At 35.0% G+C, this 27,078-nt stretch overlaps 2 protein-coding genes across 3 annotated transcripts; both read right to left on the bottom strand.

The window, feature by feature from the left end:
* On the bottom strand, nucleotides 1–6,092 carry LOC143593172 (isocitrate dehydrogenase [NADP]). 2 transcript variants are annotated; one of them, XM_077072889.1, is made up of 15 exons: nucleotides 5,912–6,092; nucleotides 5,125–5,168; nucleotides 4,941–5,050; nucleotides 4,795–4,832; nucleotides 4,636–4,713; nucleotides 4,479–4,532; nucleotides 4,294–4,395; nucleotides 3,564–3,655; nucleotides 3,362–3,465; nucleotides 3,208–3,276; nucleotides 2,484–2,634; nucleotides 2,252–2,394; nucleotides 2,057–2,179; nucleotides 384–473; nucleotides 1–244 (listed from the first exon to the last, which is right to left on the bottom strand). In XM_077072889.1, exons 1-15 carry the CDS (start codon nucleotides 5,958–5,960, stop codon nucleotides 241–243), a joined length of 1,251 nt encoding a protein of 416 aa, XP_076929004.1. In that variant the 5' UTR covers nucleotides 5,961–6,092; the 3' UTR covers nucleotides 1–240. The 2 variants fall into 2 exon arrangements, with proteins under 2 accessions (XP_076929004.1, XP_076929007.1); XM_077072892.1 differs by having other exon boundaries at nucleotides 401–473.
* Nucleotides 6,093–13,009: 6,917 nt separating this feature from the next.
* LOC143591440 (protein REVEILLE 2-like) lies at nucleotides 13,010–15,102 on the bottom strand. Its single transcript, XM_077071644.1, has 4 exons — nucleotides 14,761–15,102; nucleotides 14,119–14,205; nucleotides 13,896–14,007; nucleotides 13,010–13,703 (listed from the first exon to the last, which is right to left on the bottom strand). Exons 1-4 carry the CDS (start codon nucleotides 14,767–14,769, stop codon nucleotides 13,159–13,161), a joined length of 753 nt encoding a protein of 250 aa, XP_076927759.1. The 5' UTR covers nucleotides 14,770–15,102; the 3' UTR covers nucleotides 13,010–13,158.
* Nucleotides 15,103–27,078: the final 11,976 nt, after the last annotated feature.

Below are 27,078 nucleotides of genomic sequence, written 5' to 3'. Positions count from 1 at the left end.
TGTTCACAAATGGAGGGCTCTATAGCAAGCCCAGTTTCTGATGTTAATCAAGCAAGAAAACATCCATTCAAACTGAAACTGATCAAATCAAGTTCTCAGATTAAACTAAAAAGCTTATTATAAATCCTTAAAATAACCACCAATACATCAATCCTTGAGTGCTGATTTCAATCAAACACATGGAATCATCAACATAAATCTCTTCTTGGTCCAGCAGCCATTACACCACCCATCATGCACTTACCTGCACATCAACAAATCACCAAAACAAAACGTGTTACCTAATACACTCAACAAAACCTGAATTTCTTTATGAAATTGGTATAGAAACATTTATTATTAATTATAATTAATATATATAATTATGTAACTTTAAGACATACAGTGATGATTTGCTTACAAGTCTTGCTTTCAACTCGTCGGCTACAGCATCGATAAACTCTTCTGTGTTCAAATAGTGCTCCCTGCTGAGCCTGAAACACATGCAAAATTACAAGTTATATACGAAAACGCTTTACATATTAAAGATTCTAAAAGTTTCAAAAGGTTTAAAGATTAGCCGATCTAAGACGGAGTACCTCCACTGTGATTTTGGTGGGATAAACGACAATGAAGACGCACAGATCACAATTGAAGGGCAGGTGGTCCCGCAGGTAACGAAGTTCAAGTATTTAGGATCTTTTGTACAGAGCGATGGGGAATTAGACAGTGATGTGACCCACCGAGTTCAGGTAGGATGGTGTAGATGGAAAGCAGCCACAGGTATATTGTGCGACAAGAGTTTCCCGACTAAACTAAAGGGAAAATTCTATAGGGTGGCAGTTAGACCTGCAATGCTATATGGAACAGATTGTTGGGCCATCAAGAAGGCACAAGTGCGAAAGATGGAGGTAGCGGAAATGAGAATGCTACGTTGGATGTGTGGGCACACAAGGCTAGACCGAATAAGAAACGTTGTGTTTCGCGAGAGATTAGGGGTGGCGAACATAGCAGACAAGATAAGAGAGTGGAGATTGAGATGGTTTGGACATGTAAAGAGAAGACAGACGACGAATCCTGTTAGATCCGTAGAAAACATTACTATAGAGGGGAGGAGGGGTAGAGGACGACCGAAATTGACTTGGGATGAGAGGATTAGGCAGGATTTGATAGACCTAAACCTCTCCGAGGACATGGTTGAGGATAGGAATTCGTGGAGAAGTAGAATTAAAGTTAAGGATTTTTAGAGAGAATTGAATACCTTAGGGCTTAGACTTAACTTATTTAGATCACATACCATAATGGTATTTCCCTTACATATATTATTATTATTTTTATAATTATTATTAGCTTTTATATAGCTGTTAAACTGTGATCTTATTATTAATATTATTATAATTAGTAGTAGTTTTTATATAACTGTTAAACTTTGATTTCCTTTATTTTGCTTCATACACATGTACCTAGAGCCGAGGGTCTCTCTGGAAGCCACCTCTTTATTCCTTTTTAGAGAGAATTGAATACCTTAGGGCTTAGACTTAACTTATTTAGATCACATACCATAATGGTATTTCCCTTACATATATTATTATTATTTTTATAATTATTATTAGCTTTTATATAGCTGTTAAACTGTGATCTTATTATTAATATTATTATAATTAGTAGTAGTTTTTATATAACTGTTAAACTTTGATTTCCTTTATTTTGCTTCATACACATGTACCTAGAGCCGAGGGTCTCTCTGGAAGCCACCTCTTTATTCCTTTGGATAGAGGTACGGTGTGCCTACATCCCACCCTCCCCAGACCCTACTTATAGCTTTGCTGTCGGTGGGATTTTACTGGGCATGATTGATTGATTGATATATTTACAACACGCTTAACCTATTATCTAAGCAAATCAAACAGATTGGCATGTTATAACCAGCTGGCCCGTCAACATGTTTAATTAAACAGGTCAACCCGAACAGGTTAGATACAAAAGCCCAAGAATATCCTTTTAGCTAAGGGTATTTAGAACATTTTACAACAGTTCTATTAAAACTAGAGTCAAAGTCAAGGTCAAGGTCACTTACTTGGATCCATGGATAATGAGTGCAAGATCCTTTGTCATCTTCCCAGATTCAACAGTTCCAATACATGCTGCTTCAAGCTTCTCAGTGAAATCCAAAAGCTTAGCGTTGTTGTCCAGCTTTGCCCTTCATTACACAAATTACAATTCAATTTCTTTTGTATTAAAATTCAAATATAATAACTTTTTAATTATAAACCTGTGGGCTAGCCCTCGGGTCCAAGCAAAGATTGAGGCAATGCTATTAGTGCTAGTTTCACCTCCCTTTTGATGCACTCTGTAATGACGTGTCACAGTGCCGTGTGCTGCTTCAGCTTCAATGGTCTTTCCATCGGGACAAACCTAAAACCAGAACCAATTCATATACACGTTACATACTTACATGTGACAAAATTAGCATGCAAAAATTTAATATTACTAAACGAGCATACCAAGACTGATGTCATCAATCCAAGTGATCCGAACCCTTGTGCTAAGAAGTCACTTTGAACATCACCATCATAGTTTTTGCATGCCCATACATAACCTCCGTCACTCTTGAGAGCATAAGCAACCATATCATCAATGAGACGGTGTTCATACCTACAAATGAATTACAAGGACATGACAATGAAATTTAGAGACATAATAACCTAACAACAAATCATAATATCAAATATACCCTTTTAAAATTTATGGCATTTATGCCAATCGTTAAACGCGTGCCTTGTTTATGCAGTTATGTTCATAAACGTTCATTTATACATTCAGTTAATATTTAGACACATTATAATATAATTTGGTCTAGTTTATGAAATTATGATACCACCAATAGACTGGTGTTCAGTTTACATTTAATTGGTGTTCGCTTAGTAGTGTTCATTCATCTATGTTCAGTTATGTACGTTCGTGAACTGTTCGTTTATACTATTAACGAACGAACATTAATGAACACAAACAAGTTCATATTATTAACGAACAGACAATAAAAAAACCATTCATTTAGTTATTCGTGTTCGACCGTTTGTTCAGTCAAAATTAAATGGATTATATGAAATGCATATAAAAATTCTAAAATTTTGAATGAGTATATTTGGTTGGGTAAATATGATATTATGCAAGTTTTCAGAGGTATTAATTGAAAGAATCATACAAATAATAAGTATAATTACTCACCAGATTCCAGCGGCCTCAAACTTTGACTTCCAGTTTCTTTCATAGACTTCTTGAAAGATGTCCTTAAATCTTAATTAAGACAAAATATATATATCAATAAAGATATACAAGAATCAAAATAGCATGAAAGCCACTAATACGATAGATAACATACCTCCCATCATATTTCTTAAGAATAGTGTTCTTTGTGCTAAGATAAAGTGGCCACTTTTTCAGATAAGCTGTGTTCATTGAGGCCTCAGCAAAAGCAGTAATGGACTGTTTAATTAAATCAACACAAACAACATATAAATCAGACTAAATAGGCATACCAAGATTAAAAGTGGCACAAAAAAATATAATGAATTATAAAGTACCTCATCAGTGTTGTACATTGACAAAGCTACCCCTCCAGCACCAGTGAAGTTGTAAACTTCCAAATCTACCTTTTCACCTTCTCCTTCAGGAACTGAAACAAAAAAAAAATCAGCCTCCTTGTAAATACTCATCATGCTTAGACATGTAAACGAACCAACCATTCAGTGAACAATTCGTTTATGTTTGTAAAAACAAGAACTTTTTTGTTCGTTAAGCTAAACTAATGAACATGAGAACACATGTCTCGTTCCTTCACTATGCTTTTTTGTTTGCTTCATTTATGTTCATTAGTTTACGTTTGTTTAAGTTCATTCATTTACTTCTAATTATATATTCATTTAAATATATAGGCCCATTGGTTTAATATAGTCTACGAAATTTAAAATATGACATCTTATAATTTGGTCTAATGCTCAACATATTTATGTTAACGTTTACTTTTATTTGGTGTTCACTCGGTTATGTTTGTCCATATGTGTTCAGTTATTTTCGTTCATTTGTGTTTGTGTATATGCTCCTGAATCGTTTGTTGGTACTATCAACTAAAGCATAAACAAACACGAACACACTCAGTTCAGATAAAGTTAAATAAACAAACAAAAACATGCCCTGTTCGCGTTTGTTTGGTTCGTTTATAAGTCTAACATCTCGGGACAAACAATAATATATGTTACAAAACAAAGATAATTTTGTGGATTGAACTGAAATATATATGAATAATTATCATACCAAAAACTAGCTTCAGCTTTCCAGGTCCTTTAATCACTGCATCAGTAGCTTTGTATTGATCACCAAAAGCATGTCTTCCGATGCAAATAGGCTTTGTCCATCCTATAGATACAACAGTCATTACATTTCTAAATAATAGAAAAAAATAATGAAAAAAGAAAACGACTACCAGATTGGTAAAATACCTGGAATTAGTCTGGGAATGTTTTTGCAAAGAATTGGTTCTCTAAAAACGGTTCCTGAAAAAGTGCAAATAAAGTGATTTTAAACACACTAAAATAAGAAATCCATAGCCTCATCATTGTTTGTAACTTTGTATAAGAATTAAGAAATATCACTAACCGTTCAAGATATTCCTGATTGTCCCATTTGGACTCTTCCACATGCTTTTCAAGGTGAACTCCTTCATACGAGCCTCATCTATAAATGATTACATTCTATCAGAATCTTTATATAACCAATGCATTAGCACAAACAATATGATGAACAAATTTTGCATACCTGGAGTAATGGTAGCGCATTTAATTGCAACATTGTACCTAAAGTTTAATTCGACATATCAGATAAAAGAAACAAAACAGAAGTGAATCCATAATATCTTGAAACAAGTTGTAATATTTTTTATTTTTTTTGCGAAATAGACATACTTAAGAGTAGCTTCAGCACTTTCGACGGTTACTTTATCATCAGTAGCATCACGGTTAGGAAGACCAAGGTCATAATACTTAATGTCCAGATCAAGGAAGGGGAAAATGAGCTGCAATGCATAACTAACATTAGCAATGTAAACCAGACAACCAATATTTAAACTCAAAGCAACCAGTATTTAACCTTGTCCTTAATCGATTGCCAGAAAACACGAGTCATCTCATCTCCTGTTACCAAAAAGATACAAATTGTTAGCCAGTATCTGCATTCATAACAAATATTCATCCCGAAAGCAATGAAGAACATCATGATTGAACAAGACTGTTTAATATATCTGTATATATACTTTGTTACATATAGTAGTGAACAAATAGATCAATTCATACCATAATCATCTAAAATTGTTCCATTAGTTTTGAAAAAAGAAACTAGTTTTAAAATTTACAAGCTGTTATACTTTCAAACACTGTTCTGCAAGTTACTACTACTACTACTAAATTAGGCTAACAGAGACAAAAAAACAGAGGATGAAACAAACAAAATCAAGTCTAAACTTATATATATATATATATATATAACAGATCGAAATCAGAAAGCAAAGTTTGCAAATTTTCGGGCAATAAAACCTACTAAGGAGATTATAACAATCACTAGTCAGATCGTACGTAAATAATATAATTATAATATGATAAACAAAACAATATAAAAATTGAACATCAATAAGAAAAAACCGGTAGAAACTTGCGAAAATAACCGATGGAAATCAGAAGCTAATATTGGAGCGATAAAACCTAGAAAGTTCATATATGATAACTCTATGAATCAGTAATCAGATGGTACGTACACAACATAATAATAATAATAATAATAAGATAAAAATATAAGAGAGATCTGATAAATTTGACGAGTAGGATTGATAGATCGGAGCATGAGTGATAAGAATCAAGGTAAAATGGAAAATATGACTGACCGTCCATCTCAACGATGGGGTTGTCGACCTTGATCTTGTTGAAAGCCATGATTGATCGGAGATCTGTTTGGTTGACCGGCGATCCGAGTGAGAAAGAGCGATACGATACGAGTGTGAGACAGTGACGGAGTGGAGATTTTTATATAACACGGCGGCTGCCTCTGGGTTTCAATATTATATTATATTATTCTTAATGGGGTAGGTGGGTGGGTGAGGTGTCTTTATTATAATATTATTATTATTATTATTATTATTATTATTGATTAATATTTTTTAAGGAAGTATATTATCTTGATGCCGTTGTTATTCGTTGAATATACACCACCTAATTTCAATTTTAGTTTCATATAAATAAATAGTATAAATGATGGACGTGGTGTATGGATGAGCAAATTCAATACTGGTATTGAATTTAGTATTATCTGTATCAAATTGGTATCAAGTTTTGAATTTCTGGTGTACGTACAGTTCAGTACGGTACCGCTATTTCTCGAATTCTGTATGAAATATTGGTAACTTTAGCTATAGTGGGTTTTACTTTTGTGGTGGTTATATTATTTCTCTTTATGAGTTAACTACTTTATGCACTCATGTGATCTACAGTAAAATGCACTTTGCAACCTCCCCCCCTAAAAAAATAATTATAATAATAATAATAATAAATAAATTTAACACACATAAGCCCCTAATGTTGTAACTCTCCTGTGATCTCCTAGTCGTCATTTTTCCCTCCATTATTAAATTTTATGCATATACGATGTTTGACTTTTAGTTTGACCTCTTGTTAATCAATCTAGCTGATCCATAAGTAAGCTGATTAACATCATGGTAATTGATTATAAATATTAACATTTTAAGTTGTTTAATCGCTAACTTTCATTCTAAGTTGAATACTAACTTATTAACTAACCTACTAAGCTTCGTGTTAACATGATTGATTAATCAATTAATTAACTAACCTATCACGAGATGATCTAACCGAATGATTAACTAATCGAGTGATTAACTAACTGTTGACTTTCTATTTGACTTAAACCTATATAAGCAAGAACTATAGCTAACTCTTAAACTCAATTTGACAATATACATGTACAAAACTATACTTGAACTCGATGATACTTATTAGTCCAACCTATAGAAAAACACTCAACCGAACCTACACCAATCAAACTGTTTCATGCTTGGTTAATTAATCCAACTGATCTAATCCAACATGCAACTGATTCCAAATGATCCAACTGATCCAAAAATGTTTAAGCATCCAAGCGATAACTGATTCAATCCACCCTACAACTCATTCTAAGCAGCATCTTAAAATGCACTAACAGATTAACTTATACAAATTGATTAACTTGTAAAACTTGAAGCAACACCAAACTTGAAGGACCCAAATGACTAATACGAAAAGTGTAAGGGTGGTACGGAAGATCTCAAGGGGCGGTTTGGTGGAGATCTAAAGTACATGGACCAGGTTGAAAAACTTGGTGTCATAGTTATCTTTATTTTATCATTAAATAAATTAGAAGTCTAGTATTATTATGTTTCATAGTTTGAGTAGGATTAGAATTGTGGGTGTTATATAAACCCATCAAAGGTTTTATTTGTAGAGAGTAGAAAATATCTGTTCTTGTTTTCTATTAATGAAAAGAGTCGCATAAACGTTTTATGCAAAACGTGTTTGGTGTTTTTGATTCACTTGTCTAAGGTTTAACAAGTGGTATCAAAGCCTAACGATCCAGGCTCGTGTTTTTATCGGCGGCAAGTCTTGATTGCGGTAGTGGTTTAAATCAAAGGCATAAGGGGCCAGGAAAACGATCGAGGTTCTGATAAGTTTCAAGATCCGTAGGTCGTATCCTGAAGTGAGTAAAGGTCGTAGAGAAAGATCCTGTTTATCTCATTGATCTAGCCGCCAACTGCCAAGTCCGAAGATTAAACGGAAGTTGAGGTTAGTCACCCCCAATCAATTGTTTGTTCGATCGAGGAGAAAGAAATAATTAAAAAAAAGGTGTCACGTGAAGAATATTGCCATTGGTGGTGAGAAATAATACTGCTACCTCACCTTGCAATATATATTATATTGTTTTGCTTTATGAAAGCTTAATATTGCAATTATTGAGTTTTGAATTCATATTTGCCGTCAAAGAATTTGTGTTCTAGGAAAAGTCAAGCCAGGCAATCATAATTTGTTTTGTTCGACCATAAGCCTATCTTTTGATTTACAAGATAGCTAATTAAAAGCAGTAGTTGTTCGAAACAATGGCAGACTTACAGATGGTAGGAGGAATCAAGAAGTTGAACCAAAGCAACTACAAACAATGGTCGACATGCATTAAGTCGTATCTTTAAGGTCTCTTTGGCAGGTAACGAATGGTACCGAGACGAGACAACCCGCGAATGATATTAACGGTAGTATCGGAAAGTGGCAGGTGAAAGCGGGTCAGGCGCTGTTTATTATCAAGACAACGGTTGATGATGATGTTCTTGATCACATTCAAGATCTCGAATACCCAAAGCAAGCGTGGGATACGCTGAGACCTTATTTACGAAGAAGAACGATGCTCGATTGCAACTAGTCGAAGGTGAGTTGATGACGATTTCTCAAGGAGATCTTCCGATCGCACAATATTTTCGCAAGGTCAAGAATTTGTGTCGCGAGATTAGAGAACTCGATCCACAGTCTCGGGTTAGTGATGCTCGTATGAAGCGGATACTCATTCATGGTTTAAGGCCGGAGTATCGTAGTTTTGTTATCGCTATTCAAGGGTGGGCGACCCAACCGAGTATTACCGAGTTCGAAAATATTCTTGCTGGACAAGAAGCCTTGGCAAAACAGTTAGCCGGTGTGTCGATTAAAACCGAGAGCGAAGTCTTGTATGTCGGAAGGACGGAGAAGCATTGGTTCAACAAAAATAAGAACCGTTATGGCGAGAAAGGCAAGAGTAAATATTGGGAGAATGAGAAACGTGACCGACCCAAGAAGAGAGAATGGAACCGAAAGTGTCGAGATGACAACTCTGAAGAAGATTCATCGGACGAAGAGAACCGAGACAAGGAATCAAGGTACCAACCAAAGCAGTTTCCTTTTAGGTGCCATAAGTATGGACAAAAAGGGCATATGGCAAAATACTGTCGAGAACCAATGGAGGAAGGTAATGCAGCTGTTGTTAGAGAAGAAGAACCGTGGGATGTTGAGGCTAATATGGCTGAGGTTCAAGGAAAATACGCAGTTGACACCGAATTTAAACCGAATCTGGTAGATGAATGGTTTGAAGAAGACTCCTATTGGTGGACAAGTCACGCCAGAGTCGAATTCGCTAAAGGTAACCTTGGAATCATCTATTGTTATTTTGAATCTAGATGATGAGGAAATTGTGTTTGAAGAAGAAAGTGCGGTTGATCAAAACGTAACCGTGATAGTAACCGAACAAGACGAGAAAGAAACCGTGTTGGATGAAGTGCACGAGGAGATAGTTCCGTCTAATGTTACATGTTGTCATGGTGGAATAGAAAACGTTAAAAATCAACAAACCAACAAAGTTGACGTTGGAGTTTGCATGAGGTTCATGCAAAGTTCGGGTGATCCGAATCAACGAACGAATTAAGGAGTTGAGTTCGAGAGGGAGCATGCATCGAGTAAGGATGGAAGAATTGCTTTGAGTACCATGATAGTTGGTCATGGAGTTGAGAAAGCAAAAGTTGGTTCCTATCTGAAAACGGGTGATGCAGTTCTAAATAATGGTAATCTTGAAACTGGCTCAATTACTAAGAAAAAGAAACCTGAAGGTAGAGTGAAAAGGTTGAATCCAAGAATCAAGCTCAAAGAGGTGCGAGCGTTAAAAGGTGTGAAGGATCTTGGAGGAACAATGGAAGTTGGTATTGAGAGGGAGTGTAAAACTTGGAGCAACACCAACTTGAAGGACCCGAATGACTAATACGAAAAGTGTAAGGGTGGTACGGAAGATCTCAAGGGGCGGTTTGGTGGAGATCTAAAGTTCATGGACCAGGTTGAAAAACTTGGTGTCATAGTTATATTTTATTTTATTATTAAATAAATTAGAAGTCTAGTATTATTATGTTTCCTAGTTTGAGTAGGATTAGAATTGTGGGTGTTATATAAACCCATCAAAGGTTTTATTTGTAGAGAGTAGAAAATATCTGTTCTTGTTTTCTATTAATGAAAAGAGTCGCATAAACGTTTTATGCAAAATCGTGTTTGGTGTTCTTGATTCACTTGTCTAAGGTTTAACATAACTAAGCTGCATATTTTTAAGATAAATAAAGTTCATTAACTAAACTGATTCAACCAATCAAACTACTATCATACTAACACAAAACTAATATTAAGTGATTAACAACCAAATGAATGCCAAATAGTTGCATCTTAAGCTGCACTAACTGATTAGCATGCACAAATTGATTAACTAAGCGACATCTTTTGAGATAATTCAGGTTCATTCCTAACATACTAAGTGATTAACTAAACTGATTCAACCAATCAACCTACTAGCATACTACTTGATTCAGCCTATACTTCATATTCATTGTTAACTTTCATGGTTGATTCACTAATACCTAATAGCATATTGATTTAACCAATCAAACTAACATAAGACTAGCATACTAAGTGATTAACAACCAAATGGAAGCTAACCAGCAGCATCTTAACCTGCACCAACTGATTAGCTAAGCTACATCTTTTGATATAATTCAAGTTCATTCCTAACATAAGACTAGCATGCATAAATTTATTAACCAAGCTACATCTTTTGATATAATTCAAGTTCATTCTTAACATAAAACTAACATACTAAGATTACTAAGTGATTAATTAAAATGATTCAACCAATCAACCTTCTAGTATAGCAACTGATTCAACCTGTGCCGCATATTAATTAAGATCAACCGAGTCAAAACAAAAGAACTAAAAACCCAATTACAAGATCAAAAGTATGTAAAGAAATTTGTAACTACTAGATTTGTAAGGTTTGTGAAGGACTTTGAACTTGGTTTTCAGGTTGACTTTTAGAAGATAACTAGGGGGGCTCATTTTGTTATGGAGGAAGGCCCATTTGAATTTTTATTGGTCCATAAGTCATTAAACCTATTTGTTCTCTATATAATCATTGTCATGTATTGTGATCTTTTGTACCGTGTTTAATAAATAAATACCCTAGTTGCAATCCATGAATGTAGGTCGTCTTAACCAAACTACATGAAATCTTGTGTCCTGTTTATTGCTTTTAGTTTGTGCAGTGTTGTGTTTATATTCCTCTGCGTAACCTAACAAGAGTGATCGATCTATGCCGAGAGAGAATAGGCTAGATCGGTAAATTGTGTTTTTTTCTTTCTCATATTGTAATTTGCTTACAGTATTGAATCGGGTATATAAAAACAGCAAATAAATTATATATATGCAACGTCATGATAACATAATAACAGACTGCTACAAGTAAAATACTAAATATAAGGTAAACAAGTCAAATACTAGTTTTAAGGTCGTAAAATACAAATACAAATGCAATATGTTAAGAATAAATATGACACGTAAGTTTATAAAAATGGTTGATGGAAATAATCTTCAGTAATAAAAGGTCTTTCAAGATAGCTTTTAAGGCATTAAACATTACAAACTAATCACTTTAATAAAATAAAAAATAAAAAAAATAAATCATAAGTATATTCTCCTTTTTTTTTCTAAAATGTCAATTTTCGGAAATATCTTAAAGATATGTCCGGAGGCTAATTTTAAAAGGGCAAGAAAGTAGAGTACATGTCACATCATAGATGTGGATAGATTATGAAAGGGTTGTTTGCTTCTTGCAATTTGTCATATAATATGTTGAATTGTGGATATATCATATTTGGGATATTAATCAGTGAACCACGTAACGTCTTTTGTTTTAACGTCTTTCAAATGTTTTCATTTTCAATGTTGTTCAACCTACTGTCGTTTGATTTGTTCTCTTGCACATTAAATCAAGCTTTCAAATCGATTTTTAGCATTGTGTTATCTTTATCTTATCTTGTTCTTGTTGGCTTTTATTTAATTTGTTGTGGTTCATTTTAACTTATTTATTCTAGTTTGTTTAATTTGGGTCCAACTTTACCATGTGATTTAACATTCGTGTGAGGAAGAAACAAATTGCGTGGGAGGAAATCAATTTACCCGGGCAATGTTGACACCCTTTCAATCGCATTCACTGTTTTTTAGAACCACATATCAAACACCACACCCTGATAGTGATTTTCTCTTTTAAAATGGTTGTTAAAATTTTGATAGTGTTTTTTATATATGAGTGTGAATAGAGAAGAGTTCAATACATATAACTATGTTAAAATAGACAAATTACGAGACCGCATAATACATTTGTGCATATTGATTTAAAAAAAATATTTAGGTATGTTTTTTGGTAAGTTTGATTTGCTGCTCTTTTTCCTTTTAGTTTGGTTTATTCGAATTTTGTTCTTTTGTTGAACTTAAACACTAATCATTCTTTATTATTAATAAATGTTTAATCACTTTATGCCTGTCAATTGGGCACCAAATTTTCATAAACCTATCGTCCCATCCTATAGTTTCTCGTCAAAGACTCATAACATGTGATAAATGAACTAAAAATCCATTGAGCTAAAAACGAAATACCTTTACACTGCATTTTTGAGTGTTTTATTTAAGGGGTTAGAAAAAAAAATAAGAATTTTTTTTTCATTCTTAAGTGTTTTTTTTTTTTTTGAAAAAAAGAATGAAAAGAAAAGTTATGATTTTTTTTCCTTCAAAACTTTCTAGCAAAATAAATATTGTTTGATTGTGAAAGAAAAGTTTATAGCTCATTACAATATTACTAATTTATCTTATCTCAATTATTTTTTTCATGTTACTATGAGAACATAATTGTAAATTTACATTTTTTCCCTATGTTTTCATTCCAATTTAACTCAATAATGTAATGAACACTTTATTTTCTTTTCTTTTATTTTAATTCGAGAATGTCTTTTAAATATATTATTGTTTTTCCTTTCTTCCCCTATCCAATCTTATTATTTCGTTTCCTTATATTTTAAACCCGAGAATACAGTTTAAATATCTTCAAAAATGATAAGTATTTAAAGAAGAAATAAATATTTTTATATCTAACAACTAACAACATCATAAAACAAATAAGTAAAAACATAATATTTAGCCCAACCCATTTGGCCCAGTTATGCAAACCCATCAACAAAATTTGAAACTACACACATACACAAGTCTACAAACAAAGCCTTACACCTATCTCTTCCCTCTCTTCACATGTTAACATACTACTCTCCTCTACTAAACACCTCTTGTACGGCACAAACCCCTTTGCACACCTTTCTCCTTCGTCACCACACTCACCGTTTTCGTTATCTTGTGAACAACATTGTGTCATTTTACACTCGGGTCCTAGAGTAGGCATCGAGTTCCATGGTAGTGTTGTTAATGTGTCCACAGAAGACGGGCTTGTGCAGCCCGTAACAAAAAAAGTCTTCCCAAAAAGCTTTAGACTTCGGGTCGATATTGATTTAGGCAAACCTGAGGACATGTTTTCAAGACTTGATCTTGATGAACCATGACAAGTACGTTTCTTGAATGGAACTAACGCTTTACGAGGATAAGGGCGGGTCGGTTTCCTCTTTGCCCGAGGAGGGGGGATCTCAATAGGTCCTTGTCCCTTCTCTGCTCCGTCAACACAGCTCGACTCACGAACCACTTTGGAAAAAAACTTTTGAGCATGACTTCTTATTTGAACCGCGGTTCTGTTCCCCACATGTTCTGCAAATCCATCAAGATCATAAACCGCAATTTCATTATTTCATGGATCATAAACCGCATTGTATATAACGCATTCGAAACTTGTGCTTTGGAAAAAATATGATATTTTACAAATTACAAGTTTAGAAAGGTATATATGAAATGCCATCTAAACCTGTATTAACTTTTTAAGACATGAACTATAAACCATACCTTCAACCTGTCGCCATGATCGCCCGTACAACTTTAGAGCTTCAAGAAACCGTCTGTGCTCATCTTGGGTCCATTTTTCCCTTTGTTTAGTGATCGTGTATGGTTTGCGAGCCTGTTTGACACCAAAAGTAAAAAACCAACAAGAATATACAACATTAACAAAAGTTTTTTTTAAGCAAATCGTTGCGGGAGCATAAATGATAAAAGTCATAAAGCTATAAACCTTTAGAGCACAGTCTTCTCCAGCCATAAATCGATCATCAAGTCGACTGTTGGTAATGATGTTCGACAAAGAACTCTCACTTTGATCCTATGTTTAATTAGCAAGATAACATTAGAGATACGAAGATCAACAAGAAACACGCATAATACGCATTTTGATCCAATGAACACTTTCCGTCAAGTTCTGTTTAGATTAAAGAAAATAGTAACCAAATTAAGTCAAAAATGACGAACATAACTAGTCAAAGTTGTGGTAATAGGGAAGAACAAAATCATATATACAGTCAACATTAACCAACCTCTATAGATAATTATATTACATAATTTAATCATCATAAACGTAAACTGAATTTTAATAATCCAAACTAAACCACAATAATCTATACTAACAAACTTAAATGGATGACAATCTTAACTTTCATTTTCATTGTTTTGAAATCAAACAACTAAAGTTACGCGTAGCCGAACCGAGACCAAAACCAAAACTGAACGGTTACAAAAATCCAAAACAACCAAAGTTTCGGTTTCTGGTTTGGTTTTAGCCCAAAATCAATCCAAACCGAACCGTGCACGCCCCTAGTACTTATTTATTATTGGCCAATGAGTCTATTATTAAAATAACCTTAAAGGATCTAGTACATACCTCAACCATGATTGGATCCGACCCGTAATCTCGAAATCTACCGGAGATATCAAAGATCCGAACTCTGATGCCTCAAAGCACCAATTTCTCTAAAGAAGACACCTGTTAAAGCAACAAAATAAACAGGCAGTGGATCTGCCGGAAAACCTTAAAACGGATAGAGAGAGAAACAGAGGACTTTTGTGTTGTTTAAGGAAATGGAACTAGTGTTTTGTACGAAGAAAAAGTGCAAAAGTGGTGAACAGAGATGCCACGTCAGATGGATATTATTATTTTTTTGTAAAATGAATAAATGGGTGGGGTTTGTGGCTCATGTTGGAGTAAAGACATGGGCACGTGACTGTTTTATTAGGTTTCACGGAACGACATCGCTTTGTTTGACAGTTGTGTTGAATACTGGTGGGACAAATGTAAAGATCTTCCAAACAACAAAATATTTTTAACTGGGACATTGGGGTACCAGATGATGGATGATACGTTCTTTGAAGTATGTGATACGTTCTTTGAAATTATTCAGGTGGCGTTTGCCTCTTATTCTTTAACAAGAGTATCTTTAATATCAACTAAAATATTTAAACTTAGGAAAGAGGGTGCCAGATGATAGACCCACTAGGCCACTATTAACAAGTCATTTAGATTTTAATGACGTATGTTAGATGATGGTCTTATGGTCCGTTTCAAATGTTAACGTGAGTTACCCAACTGCAAGTCAGTTGGATCATAACACGTTATTTCAGTTTTAACGAAGTATATTAGATAGTAAGTCTACTGATTTAAACCAAAAGGGATGTTTTAAACGTCACATTAAGGCATAACAAGTTATTTGGTGTTAATGGCATATGTTAGATGATAACTTCACTAATTAGGCCTTAATGGAGCGTTTTTATATGCTAATGTGTTGTTTTATCCTACTAGTTGATCGTTTTCATGTGTGTGTTACCCTATAACATGCCATGATAGATGATAACAAGTTATTTAGGTGTTTATGTATATGTTAAATGACGCGTCCACTACTTGTTTCGTTTCACGTTATATAAGGCTATGTGTAGTGGATGAGCTACAAAGTGGAGGGGATCTTTGACACTTGGCCAAGGGGGGCGATATGTAGCCTTGGGGTGCTGTGTTGTAGCTAGACGTGCACAAAATAACCGGTTCCGGAACCGAACCGGTGGAACCGACCCGGAACCGGTTCTAACCCATACCCGGAACCGGTTCTAACCCATACCCGGAACCGGTTCCTGACCGGGTATAGGATTTCTCCTCGGAGCCGGTTCCGGAACCGGAACCGACCCGGAACCGGTCAAAAACCCGAAAAAAACCCGGAGGAACCGGTCAAAACCCGACCCGGAACTGGTCAAAACCCGGTCAAATACCCGACTATACCCGGAACCGGTTCCGGAACCGAACCGGGTTTGACTTTTGTTGACCATACCCGGAACCGGTTCCTACCCGGTTCCGGGTTTTTTAAATACCCGATTTGTGCACCTCTAGTTGTAGCCCACAAATTGCCCCACCCCCGATACTTGACGGTGTTCTCGCCCTTTGTCACTCAAATCCTTACCATTTGTCGCTCACTACACTTGGCCTAATGGTTCCAAAACATGATATCGCTTTGTATCCAACCATCCAGTTGTCAAATTTATTCTTGTGTGTGTGTGTGTTTTAATTCAAAAAGACGTGAACTGTTGTAAATTCAAATTGGTAGATTTTTTTTTAATGTGCTTTTTTCACTTGATCCTACATTTTAATCGCGTTTATAACGTTATATCTCTGAACTTAAATAGACTTATCATATAACCTCTGAATTTTAGTAATTCATCTTTTTAATTTATTTATGTTTCTTTCCCTAAACTTTAAAAGAGTTGTAATATGACCATTAAGGTTATATAGTTATTCTTTTATTTTTTAACTAATATTTTTTCTTTTATTCTTTTTTATACAAAGTTTTTATTTTACTTCATATAATTTAAGCTAACTTTTAACTTTAGACATGTTTATTTAATTATGTAGCTTGCTTATTTTTACCATCGTTTCAATGCTATTGTTTTTCAAATACTAATGTACAAGTTGTCAAACGTTTGACAATTTATGATTAATTTTTTGTTATTTTTCCTATAATTTGTAGGTTACTCTTTTCGCTTTTTTTATCCGTCTAAGGTTTCCGGCTTAATTTCCACCGCCCACCGCAACATACTGGTTTGGCCCTTAGTTATATACAAAGTAATATGGTGGCTACTGGCTAGAGATCAGATCACCACCAAACAAGGAGGACTGGAGGAGGCCGGAGGGTGTTTGGAGACTGAAGTCTTGGACGATTAAAACCACCAAGCCCAAAGAAATGGGCCTTTCAAGATTTGAGCCTAGCCCGATATGTGGTAGTTTATCCTCCTATCAAGTATTCAAGTGTAATGTCTAATTGGATTATGAACATCAGAAAATTTACCAAATTCCAAAATGAGCAGCTCCCCTTTAGAATACCAACAGAAACTTTAGAAACTGTAAATGCTTTTCACATGCTTAAAAACATGAACTCAAAACAGTTGCGGTCCCAGGATTAGTTGTTAATGATGGTAATAAATGGTTCCTCAAGAAAATTACATTTAGCAAAACATTCAAACTCGAAGATTATTGCGTACAAACTATAGTATAATGATTATTAATTCAAACTCACAAGTTAGTGATACGACTAATAATTAATAACTAAGATACAAAAATATACTATATTGCATGCAAGTATGGTAGTGTTGAAGGTTCTATCTCAAAATTCATAGACCCATAACCAATTGATCGATCTCTTTATTGAAGGTAACATAAACTACATTAATCAAACTTGACTTGCAAAAAGTGTGAAGCGAAGGGAAGAAAAGATGCAGCGGCAATTTGGTAATTATGCGAATAGCATAATTAAGCAACAACACAAAATATGACTTGCATAATAATATTAAACTACAATATTTACAGCTTGCGTGATTTATTACGCTACAGTTTTATAAGTAACGTATTTTATTACGCTACTTGTAAAACCTTAATGTAATAAATTATGTTAGTTGTAAAACTGTAACGTACTTTTATTAAACTAACCTTTTTTGTAGCATAATTATGCTATAACGTAATCATGAAATGTTAACGCGGCTCTTCTTTTCTTCTGTTCACATGCTTTTTGTATGATAAAACCATTTATTAACTTACATGTATATTTTTCTTATTTGTGAAAAATCTACTAGAATATGTTTTTTAGTATTTATCTAATCTTTTATGTTTAACATTATGTATATCAAAAATCTCTCTCTCTATGTATACATGTATGTGAAATATACGTACAGTGGGGATGAGGTTAGGAATACAGCTAGAGAAGAAAACACAAAATTGAAAAAGAAGAAAAGCACAAAAGATGGATGGTTGAAAAGTAAAGACCAAGTGGGTCCAACAGCAACTCTCCCTGCTTTGACACGTGGGATACCGTACCCACTTCACGTGGCAAAAGCCTGTACCCACCTAACTTCATTTTCACTCCAACAAATTAATGAATTATCCTCTTATTTAAATACTAGATTATAAACCCGTATACTATACGGAATTGAGTACAAAAAAGGTTACATAAAAATGCTAAAAGTATTAAATAAATATATATTATATTTGAATACTTACATTTGCAATTTACCTAGTAATTACATTTACAACTTACAAACATATAGTATGTTAAATCATACAAAATCTTAAAACAAAATCTCATTATTAGTACTTGTGGCATCATCCTTAATATGAGAATACGTTTTGCTGAAAGAGGCATTTTTTGTGTTAGTTCCAGTGTTCGACAGGTTCATGAGTTGATCCATTTAACTTGTTTATATATCATTATATATTTTGATATATGTGTATATAAAAACTTGAACCGTATTGATTATTTTTTTTTGTTCCATAATTCAAAACTTATAAATTTTAATTGCATATTTTAAATACAATCGTTAAACAAAATCTTTCAAAAAGAAAATCGTTGAACAAAAATAAAATCAATATATTAATACTTTTAATTTAAAAATATTAAAATAAAATACGTTAAATATTTTTGTTTTGGAAAAAATAATGCAATATTTATATGAACTTTCTTTTCATTTTCATGGATGGAGCTTGTAAATTTGTTACAGAACACTAATCTACCAAAATTTTGTCTCTTTCACCAACCAAACTCATCATATGAACCCATCATTCTTGACAACAGACACGCCTAATATTGTGCAGTCCAAAGAAGAGCGGGATTGTCACCGCAACATCTTTGTGAACATCTTTTAAGTCTTTCCAACTGATCCACAAATGCCATGGCAACTCCAATCAAATGTTGCTATTTGCACGTTATCCGCTTCTGCTTTCCGTTCACAGTTTATACAATTTTAACAATTTATGTTACAAAAAAAATATAAACAAACAAACGAAATGGTGTATGGCGCACCAGGAGGGGTCCCGCAACACATGTTGTGATCGTCGATATTAATTGTTCATGTAATTCTGATAAACCTCACAATATTCAGTTCAGTTTTGCAAAACTTGGTGCATATTAAAGAAAGACATTATTTGGTTACAATGAGAAACATAACAAATCTCAATGCCTATGCAAGTGACTTTCAAATCAGTGATATTACAACTTTCATGTAACAGCAGTTGAGATATTTAAAGCTTTTAGGAATAAATGATTATTTAACGTAATAGGTAAATAGATAATGAGTCATTATTTCTTCGATAATCACAAGTTAAAAAGAAATTAAAACCAGTTGATAGCCTTGACCCATTTACCAAAATATAATAAGAGTTTGACCCCTCCATTGGTTCATTCCAACTGCTATCTCCTCGTCACAAGATCCAAAGAAAATGTGGATGTTGAACATAAATAGTTATACGGTAATGCTAGTTGTATAACTATATATTATTACCCATGCTTACCAGTAGATGAAGCAATGCCAGAAAGGCTACCACAAGTGAGACTCATCATGACAGTTGAATCATCCGTCCTATCATTGGACATGAAAGAAATTAACATGAGTTGCGAAACGTAACTTACTTTCAAATTTAACTAATTTACTCGATCCTAGTAAAAGGATTTTTGTACATAATCTAAACAAATGATACTAAATAAAAATAACACCTTTTGATAAAGAATAACTATTAGGATCTGATGAAAGAAACCTGCAACAAGTGTATAATACAGCCGAACGATTATATAAGAGTGTGTGATCTTTTGTATCAAGTTTTGACATGATCTTCATTCATTCTTCCAGTACCAAGAAGGACCTATATTGTTGACATACAGAGTTAAGTTGCATACAATAATGAGTAACAAAAAGACAATAATGTGCAACCATAAATCAGAAATGCACCAATTATTATGTGTAAACATTAGAAACTCCAAGAAATACACCAAACACATAAAGAAATAAAACATAAACATAACAGTTTCAACCTAAACATTCTGAACTTCAATAAAATACTCCAAACCCAAAAAGAACCATAAAAAATAACAGTTTCCATATGTTGCATTATTACCCCATGAATCCTATTAGGTTAGTATAATCAATGCAAGGAAATGAAACAAAGTAAATGACATTATTACCCCTATAAGCCTCACCTTTAAGTCTTTAACGACACCGAAATTAACCAAGTTATTCTATCCAAGACATGTTTCAGTTGACCACAAAATATTAAACTGCTGAACAATTAAGAAAAGACCAAATTTAATGCTACCTTACTAAAACACCAAACAATATCTTTCCATCTTACCTAACTGGAATTTGTTCAATTTGTTAGTAATTGTTAATTTCCAGAACCAAAGACAAAATCTTTTGATTGATATAAAACAAACAAATCCGATCAAATGATGTCCATCACAAGTTTGAAATAACCATAGGCATTTTAAAAATGAAATCTAATAAGCATTAAAGAAACAAAACCTTATCATCTACTATATATACCGGAAGGAAGCATTCGACAAATCGAGTAACAGAATTTGGATAAAAATTTGGGGGTTGTGCATACTGATTGCTGATGAATATTAATAGCGAAGTCGCTTTCATGAAGTCATTCCATGGGTGTGAATGAGTGTAGAAATTTAGGGTTATTGATTTGCCATCAAGAGTCCTGCGATGATATCAATTAGGAGACGGTTTCTATCTAAAGACATCGACGAAGACGAATAATTGGGTGGCCACTAATCGAGAGTGAAACCATCTGATATTGAAGGATCGGTAGATTGAAGAAACCATAAGTGTAAGGCCCCGTTACCGGTAGCCCTACTTTCGTGTTGGATTTACTCATAAACACAGTTCTAAATATCAGAGTTAATTAAAACATTTACGCGGAATACAAAACTTTCATAAAACATTACAATATTTCATAACTTGTCTCAAAACGTCCTTTGTCTTTCACATTAAAACATTAAAATTAAAACATCGTAAGTCTTCAGATGCCAGATTCTTGTTCAGTGCCATGTGTCTTCTCAAGCGAGCTGCCTCATCCTACTCACCTGCGTGCATACTAAAAGTCAGCTACGCTGAGTGAGTTCTAGATAATCACATAATCATACCATTCACATAACATTATATTCTTTCATTCATACTTTCATACTTTCATACTTCCTTACTTTCTTACTTTCATACTTTCTTTTGTATTAACTTACTTTCATATCTTACGTTATAAAGAGCATTACGCCCAACATTCCTCGAGTATTATTAGGGCTCGGTACCCTCCTTCCTCGAGTATTATTAGGGCTCGGTACCCTCCTTCCTCGAGTATTATTAGGGCTCGGTACCCTCTTTCCACGAGTATTATTAGGGCTCGGTTTCCCTCTTTCCACGAGTATTATTAGGGCTCGGTTTCCCTCTTCCCTCGAATATTAGTAGGGTTCGGTTCCCTAGTTCTCGAATATTAGCAGGGTTCGATTCCCTCTTCGTTACCATACAACCATACATCGTACCTCGAGTATTATTAGGGCTCGGTACCCTTTTCGTAACCATACAACCATCCTTTCCTTCTTTTATTAACTTTATCACATTCATACACATAAGCATACATATCATACTTACCTTAACTTAGCGTTACAACCTGACAGTACGTGCAATATCCGAAGATCGTTCACGTACCATCAAGCAATCATTCATACATTTCACATTATCCACATAAGGCATACACTTATCTCTTAGGATAAGTGTATTAACAAACATATTGAGTATGCACACAGCCCCGAAAACGTAACACATAAATGGGGCTAGAAACTCACCTGAACACGGTTACGTTCTCCGTTGATCGTAATCCCTTTCTTCAGTTGTGCACGGCTGACTGTATAACAAGTATACATATCAATTTAACTATCACTACTTATAACATCTTTCTAGTCTTAATTACTACCCACAACGAACGGGGGTCCGGGGGCAGCGCCCCTGGCAGCGGGGTCTAGGGGCGGCAGCCCTTAGCAGGGTCCAAGGGGCAGAGCCCCTGGCTGGGGTCGAGCTGCCAGGTCAGCTTGGAAAAATTTTATTTCCATTAACTGTCTTAACACATTTTTCATTAGATTTTTAATTTATTTTCTAAATGAACTTGGCTTTAGGCGAAGTTAAACCTCAGGCGAACTTAGCTTTAGGCGAAGTTAAACCTCAGGCGAACTTAGCTTTAAGCGAAGTTAAACCTCAGGCGAACTTATCATCAGGCGAACTTAAACCTCAGGCGAACTTATCATCAGGCGAACTTAAACCTCAGGCGAACTTGTCATCAGGCGAACTTAGCTTGCAGGCGAAGTTCATCAGGCGAACTTAGCTTGCAGGCGAAATTCATCGCTTGAAGGCGAAGTTGCCCAGATGAAGGCGAAGTTGCCCAGATGTCCGCTGTTTCGGTTTCTGATCAACATTTCGGGCGATTTTAACACCCATGTTAAGGTTCAATACCACCCACTACGCTTCCCGACCATTTTCGGTCGTTTATACACTAAAGCTCGGATCTTTAAACTTCCAAGATCAAGAATCATACCTTTTGAGCTTGTTTGGATCTCGTTTATCTTGGTATCACCACTATTCTTTCCCTCTTACCCGGACCTCGCTCGATCCTTCCTTCTTTCTCGGCCCGGCCGGCGGCGGTTTTGGGTGCGCTTGGTGTGTGTGTATGTGTGTGTTTAGGAGAGTGGGGGAAAATGAAGATATTTTGGGATTTTAGGGGTATTTATATCCCTGAAATCCCATTCTCATTTAACCCATCTCAATTAATCCAAGTCCAAGACCCGCTCCTTCCCCGACATTAATCAATTACGCGAAATCACTAAACATAACTTCCTTTATTCAACATTATAAATTTTAGGATGTTACAATCTGGTAGTGGTAAGTAGTAACCATCTGCAACTTCTCTTTTAAAAAAATAACCGTCAAATGCTGAATGAAGAGGCATGCCACGTGTTACAACAATATGCAGTGAAGATTAAAGAGGGGTTTGCTTTGTGAATGACAGGTGTTAAGAAAAACCTTGTTTTATTATAATAGTAGATTAATATAAAAACCGTCATGTCATACGAGTTTAAAGTTTACAACTTCCCATTGTAGAACTTTTGCGACATTATAAACCATTATCGAATGAAATTAACGGTTATAAACTTATCTCAAAGCGCGCCTAACGACTGATCGGATGGATAAGTTTGGTGAAGGTGATTATGGCGAAAAGAAGTGAGTTCTAGTTTAGCACATAACGTCAATTCATAATCATATTTCATAACATAACACATCATTATGTACTCATCATAATGTAACATATAAAAAAGAAACACTCGTAACAATCCTATAGCACGTGCAATGCTTGTCAGCCTTCCGTATACTCATCACTATGAACACGTGCAAGGCTCTCCGACCTTCTATATGTTCATCCTTAAGAACATGTACAAGGGTCGTCGGACGTACAAGGGTCGTCGGACGTACAAGGCTCGTCGGCCTTCCCTATGCTCACACGTTCAAGGCTTGCCGGTTTTCTCTATGTTTACACCATCTTAAACCATCTAACAATTTACAATGTGAGCATATACAAGGCTCGCCGCTTTACCCAAGTTCATACTAAATGTCATTCGTTCCTTTTTCATACTAACTATTATACATAGTTACTTCATTCGTTCCCTTTTCATACTAACTATTATACATAGTTACTTTATCACTTTTCACAAATCATTACTCATCAAACACTGCCATTTATGATTATTAATTTAATTAACAACTCAGTATATGCTTAGAAGCGTAAACCACTCTCTCTTATTGCTTTATCTTTATCTAACTTATCGTAAAACTAGATTATTGCCTTATCTAAGTTAATTATCGTCTAATGAAGTTATTGCATACGTGGGCGTGATAACCTAGACTAGATGTGAGTTGTATTATACTATAACTAAATAATGCAATAGTAAGGTAATTTCGGTAACTAAGCTAAACACGATAGCTAAGCTAAACACAATATACTAAGCATACGACGACATCTATCAAGTTTAGCAGTAACTTAGTTGATGAACCCTAGATCTGAACTTTTGGCCAGTGATTCACGATCCAACCCTGAAAGTAAGTCAAGATCCGAGGTTGTTTGAGCTTTAATCCATTAATCTTTTCCACCGATGAATCTTCACAAAAATCGTTCCTTAACACGATTTAGAAGAGTTCCAGTCCAAAAGCCGTGATCTTGAGCTTGATAGAGGCTTCTCTATTTCTAGCTCACACACACACACACACTCTTAGTAATTACTTGGAGATGAAGAACGAGTGTGGTGGCTAGGAATTTAAGGTTGTAATAACCTAAACAGAACTTTAAACAATACACAAAACATACGAAAAATATTATATATCTCTAAATTTTGGGTCGTTTTAGTGATACAATAGACACTAGAACTTTGTGACATGATACTATTTCTTTAATGTATACATCTGCCAAGCATTCGGAAGAAACGTATCTCATATCGGTAGGAAATGAGTACTTTCTATTCCATATGTCCACTATTAATTACCCAAGTGACGTCGAATGTGTGAAAACATAGTTACTTACTATGAACAAAGTACTTTTACGGAACTAGATAATAACCACATTTTTTTAAACATTTATTATTCTTGATATTGTAATAGTGATTGCTAGTAAGTTTTGTTCTCTCTCATTAGGTATCATTTAATTTTTATAGTTTGTTTTGTATCCTAAATCCTAATACTAAATCCTTCATTAAACTACCTCTCAACTAATAGGAACAATAGATGTACTATAAGCTAAGAGTTTATACTAAGATAAATTAAATTGTGTGATTGTATTATATAACATTCTATATATCAGAATGGTTCTATATATTCTACTAGACACATATTTTAAAGTTGGAACCAATCATAGGTTACTTGATCCATCGTTTTGGATCATTCAAACCAGACAACGGCTTTTGTTTAATATTATAACATGATTCATATCTTTTTATAAATTAACCTAAAATGATGCAAATACATCATACGATGTGGACTGACTCAACTGAGAAGACTCACAAATGAAATAAAGAATCAAGGTGAAAAAACAAATTTATTTAAAGATAAAGTGTTCCCTACCCCCATTTGCTTTCTCTCACCTTCTCTTTTCCTTCTCCTATCAAACCCCCCCCCCCCCCCCCCCCCCCCCCCCAAACACCACCATCTTTCCTTCCTTCTTTCCTCCTGGTCATATCTCCCTTTAGATCATCCTGTTCTAAGGTATCCCTCTCCTCTCTCTCTATATATTATATATACACACACATGCATATATATATGCATGTATATATGTTATGCTAAGAATTCTAAATGACTGATTTTATATAATAAATAAACTTCATAAACATGTTTTTCTAGGGACAAGAAGATCAAGAGTTCAGAATTCTAATAACAATATACCGTAGACCGTCAAATATACACATACATAAATGGCACCAGTTTCATTGCCTCCTGGCTTCCGTTTTCATCCCACCGATGAAGAGCTTGTCGCTTACTATCTCAAGCGAAAATAAATGGACGTAAAATTGAACTCGAAGTCATCCCTGAAGTTGATCTCTACAAGTGCGAACCGTGGGATTTACCAGGTATATTTATTTCATATTGATCTAGTTTTAGGTTGCTTTCTGATTTATGTAAGTATCACAAAATATTCTATTACAACAGTATATACACAAAAAAAATACTCTACCTTAATGATTATATACGGTTTATTAATTTATAACAATCTTTAACATATTTTTTTTTCTTTCTGAATCCATCACAATCGAAGTTTTATATAATTTACTATAAAACGATTACAATAAAGTGGCAGGCAAACGGGCAACAAGCTGCGCCGCAACCCCCTTTTGAACAGCAAAGCCAATCCTGCTAAAAACGAACCTTTGGGACCTAGAAGCTGAAGAGGTTCCGTGTACGACGCGCTGAACCCTACTCAAAAATTTCACAGCCTCTGGAGCCAGAAAACCAAATGTATCAAAGGCAAATGGTAGAAAGACATGTTGATTATCTAAACAAGCTTTCTCGTGTTTAACAACTTTGCCCGATTCAGCCTTCAACGCAGCCTGACCCACAACAAACCCACGGTCCCTGAGCCCAACAAGAGGAGACACTCCTGTAAGATCCACACAGGCGTGTTTCCCCCTGCCCACCCGAACACAAGAATATCAGCTGGTCGTAAAGTAGATCTCCCTTCAATAGGATCCGTGAGAAAGTTAACAGGGGCCTCCTTTTTAGCAGAAATCCCTGCCCGTTTAAGAACATCACACAGAACATCCCTAATCAGATCATGTCTGTATTTAAAGCCATACAATTCTTTGCAATGCACCGTATGGTCACCAAAAGAATCCAAACAGACCTTGCGACAAATTGGGCAAGGTTCATCCGTCGGGAACATAGGGATCATTAACCGGTACTTAAGGATAGCCCGATACTCCAAACCCGACATACATTGGCCTAATCCTTCAATGGGGATGGCCGTTAGAAAATCCTGAGCTCGAGGAGCCCGAAGGCATTCAAACACCGCCTTTTGGCGAGGGGATAGATCAAACTTCACTTCTAAACTCTTGACGATTCCACTAAATAAGGCACTCGCCACAACATGTTGGGCTTTAGGGGGGGCGGTGTCCTTATTAGAGAACCCGCTAAGATCAAAATCTGGAAGTGAAGTACGTAAACGATCCATCGCACACCCATAATCAGAGTCCAACCCATAAATATCACAACCCCGAAGAATATGGTCTTGCAAACACCACGACTGTGCTCTCGAAGCCACAAAAGCATATGTAGATACATCCTCGGCCGAACAGAGACCCAACCCCCCATA

Source organism: Bidens hawaiensis, unplaced genomic scaffold (assembly GCF_021521415.1).
Source record: "Bidens hawaiensis isolate Kalapana, Puna unplaced genomic scaffold, B.hawaiensis_p1.1 tig00001685_1, whole genome shotgun sequence".
Lineage (NCBI taxonomy): Eukaryota > Viridiplantae > Streptophyta > Magnoliopsida > Asterales > Asteraceae > Bidens > Bidens hawaiensis.
The sequence above is the reverse complement of the archived record's forward strand: the minus strand, read 5'-3'. Positions and strand labels throughout refer to the sequence as shown.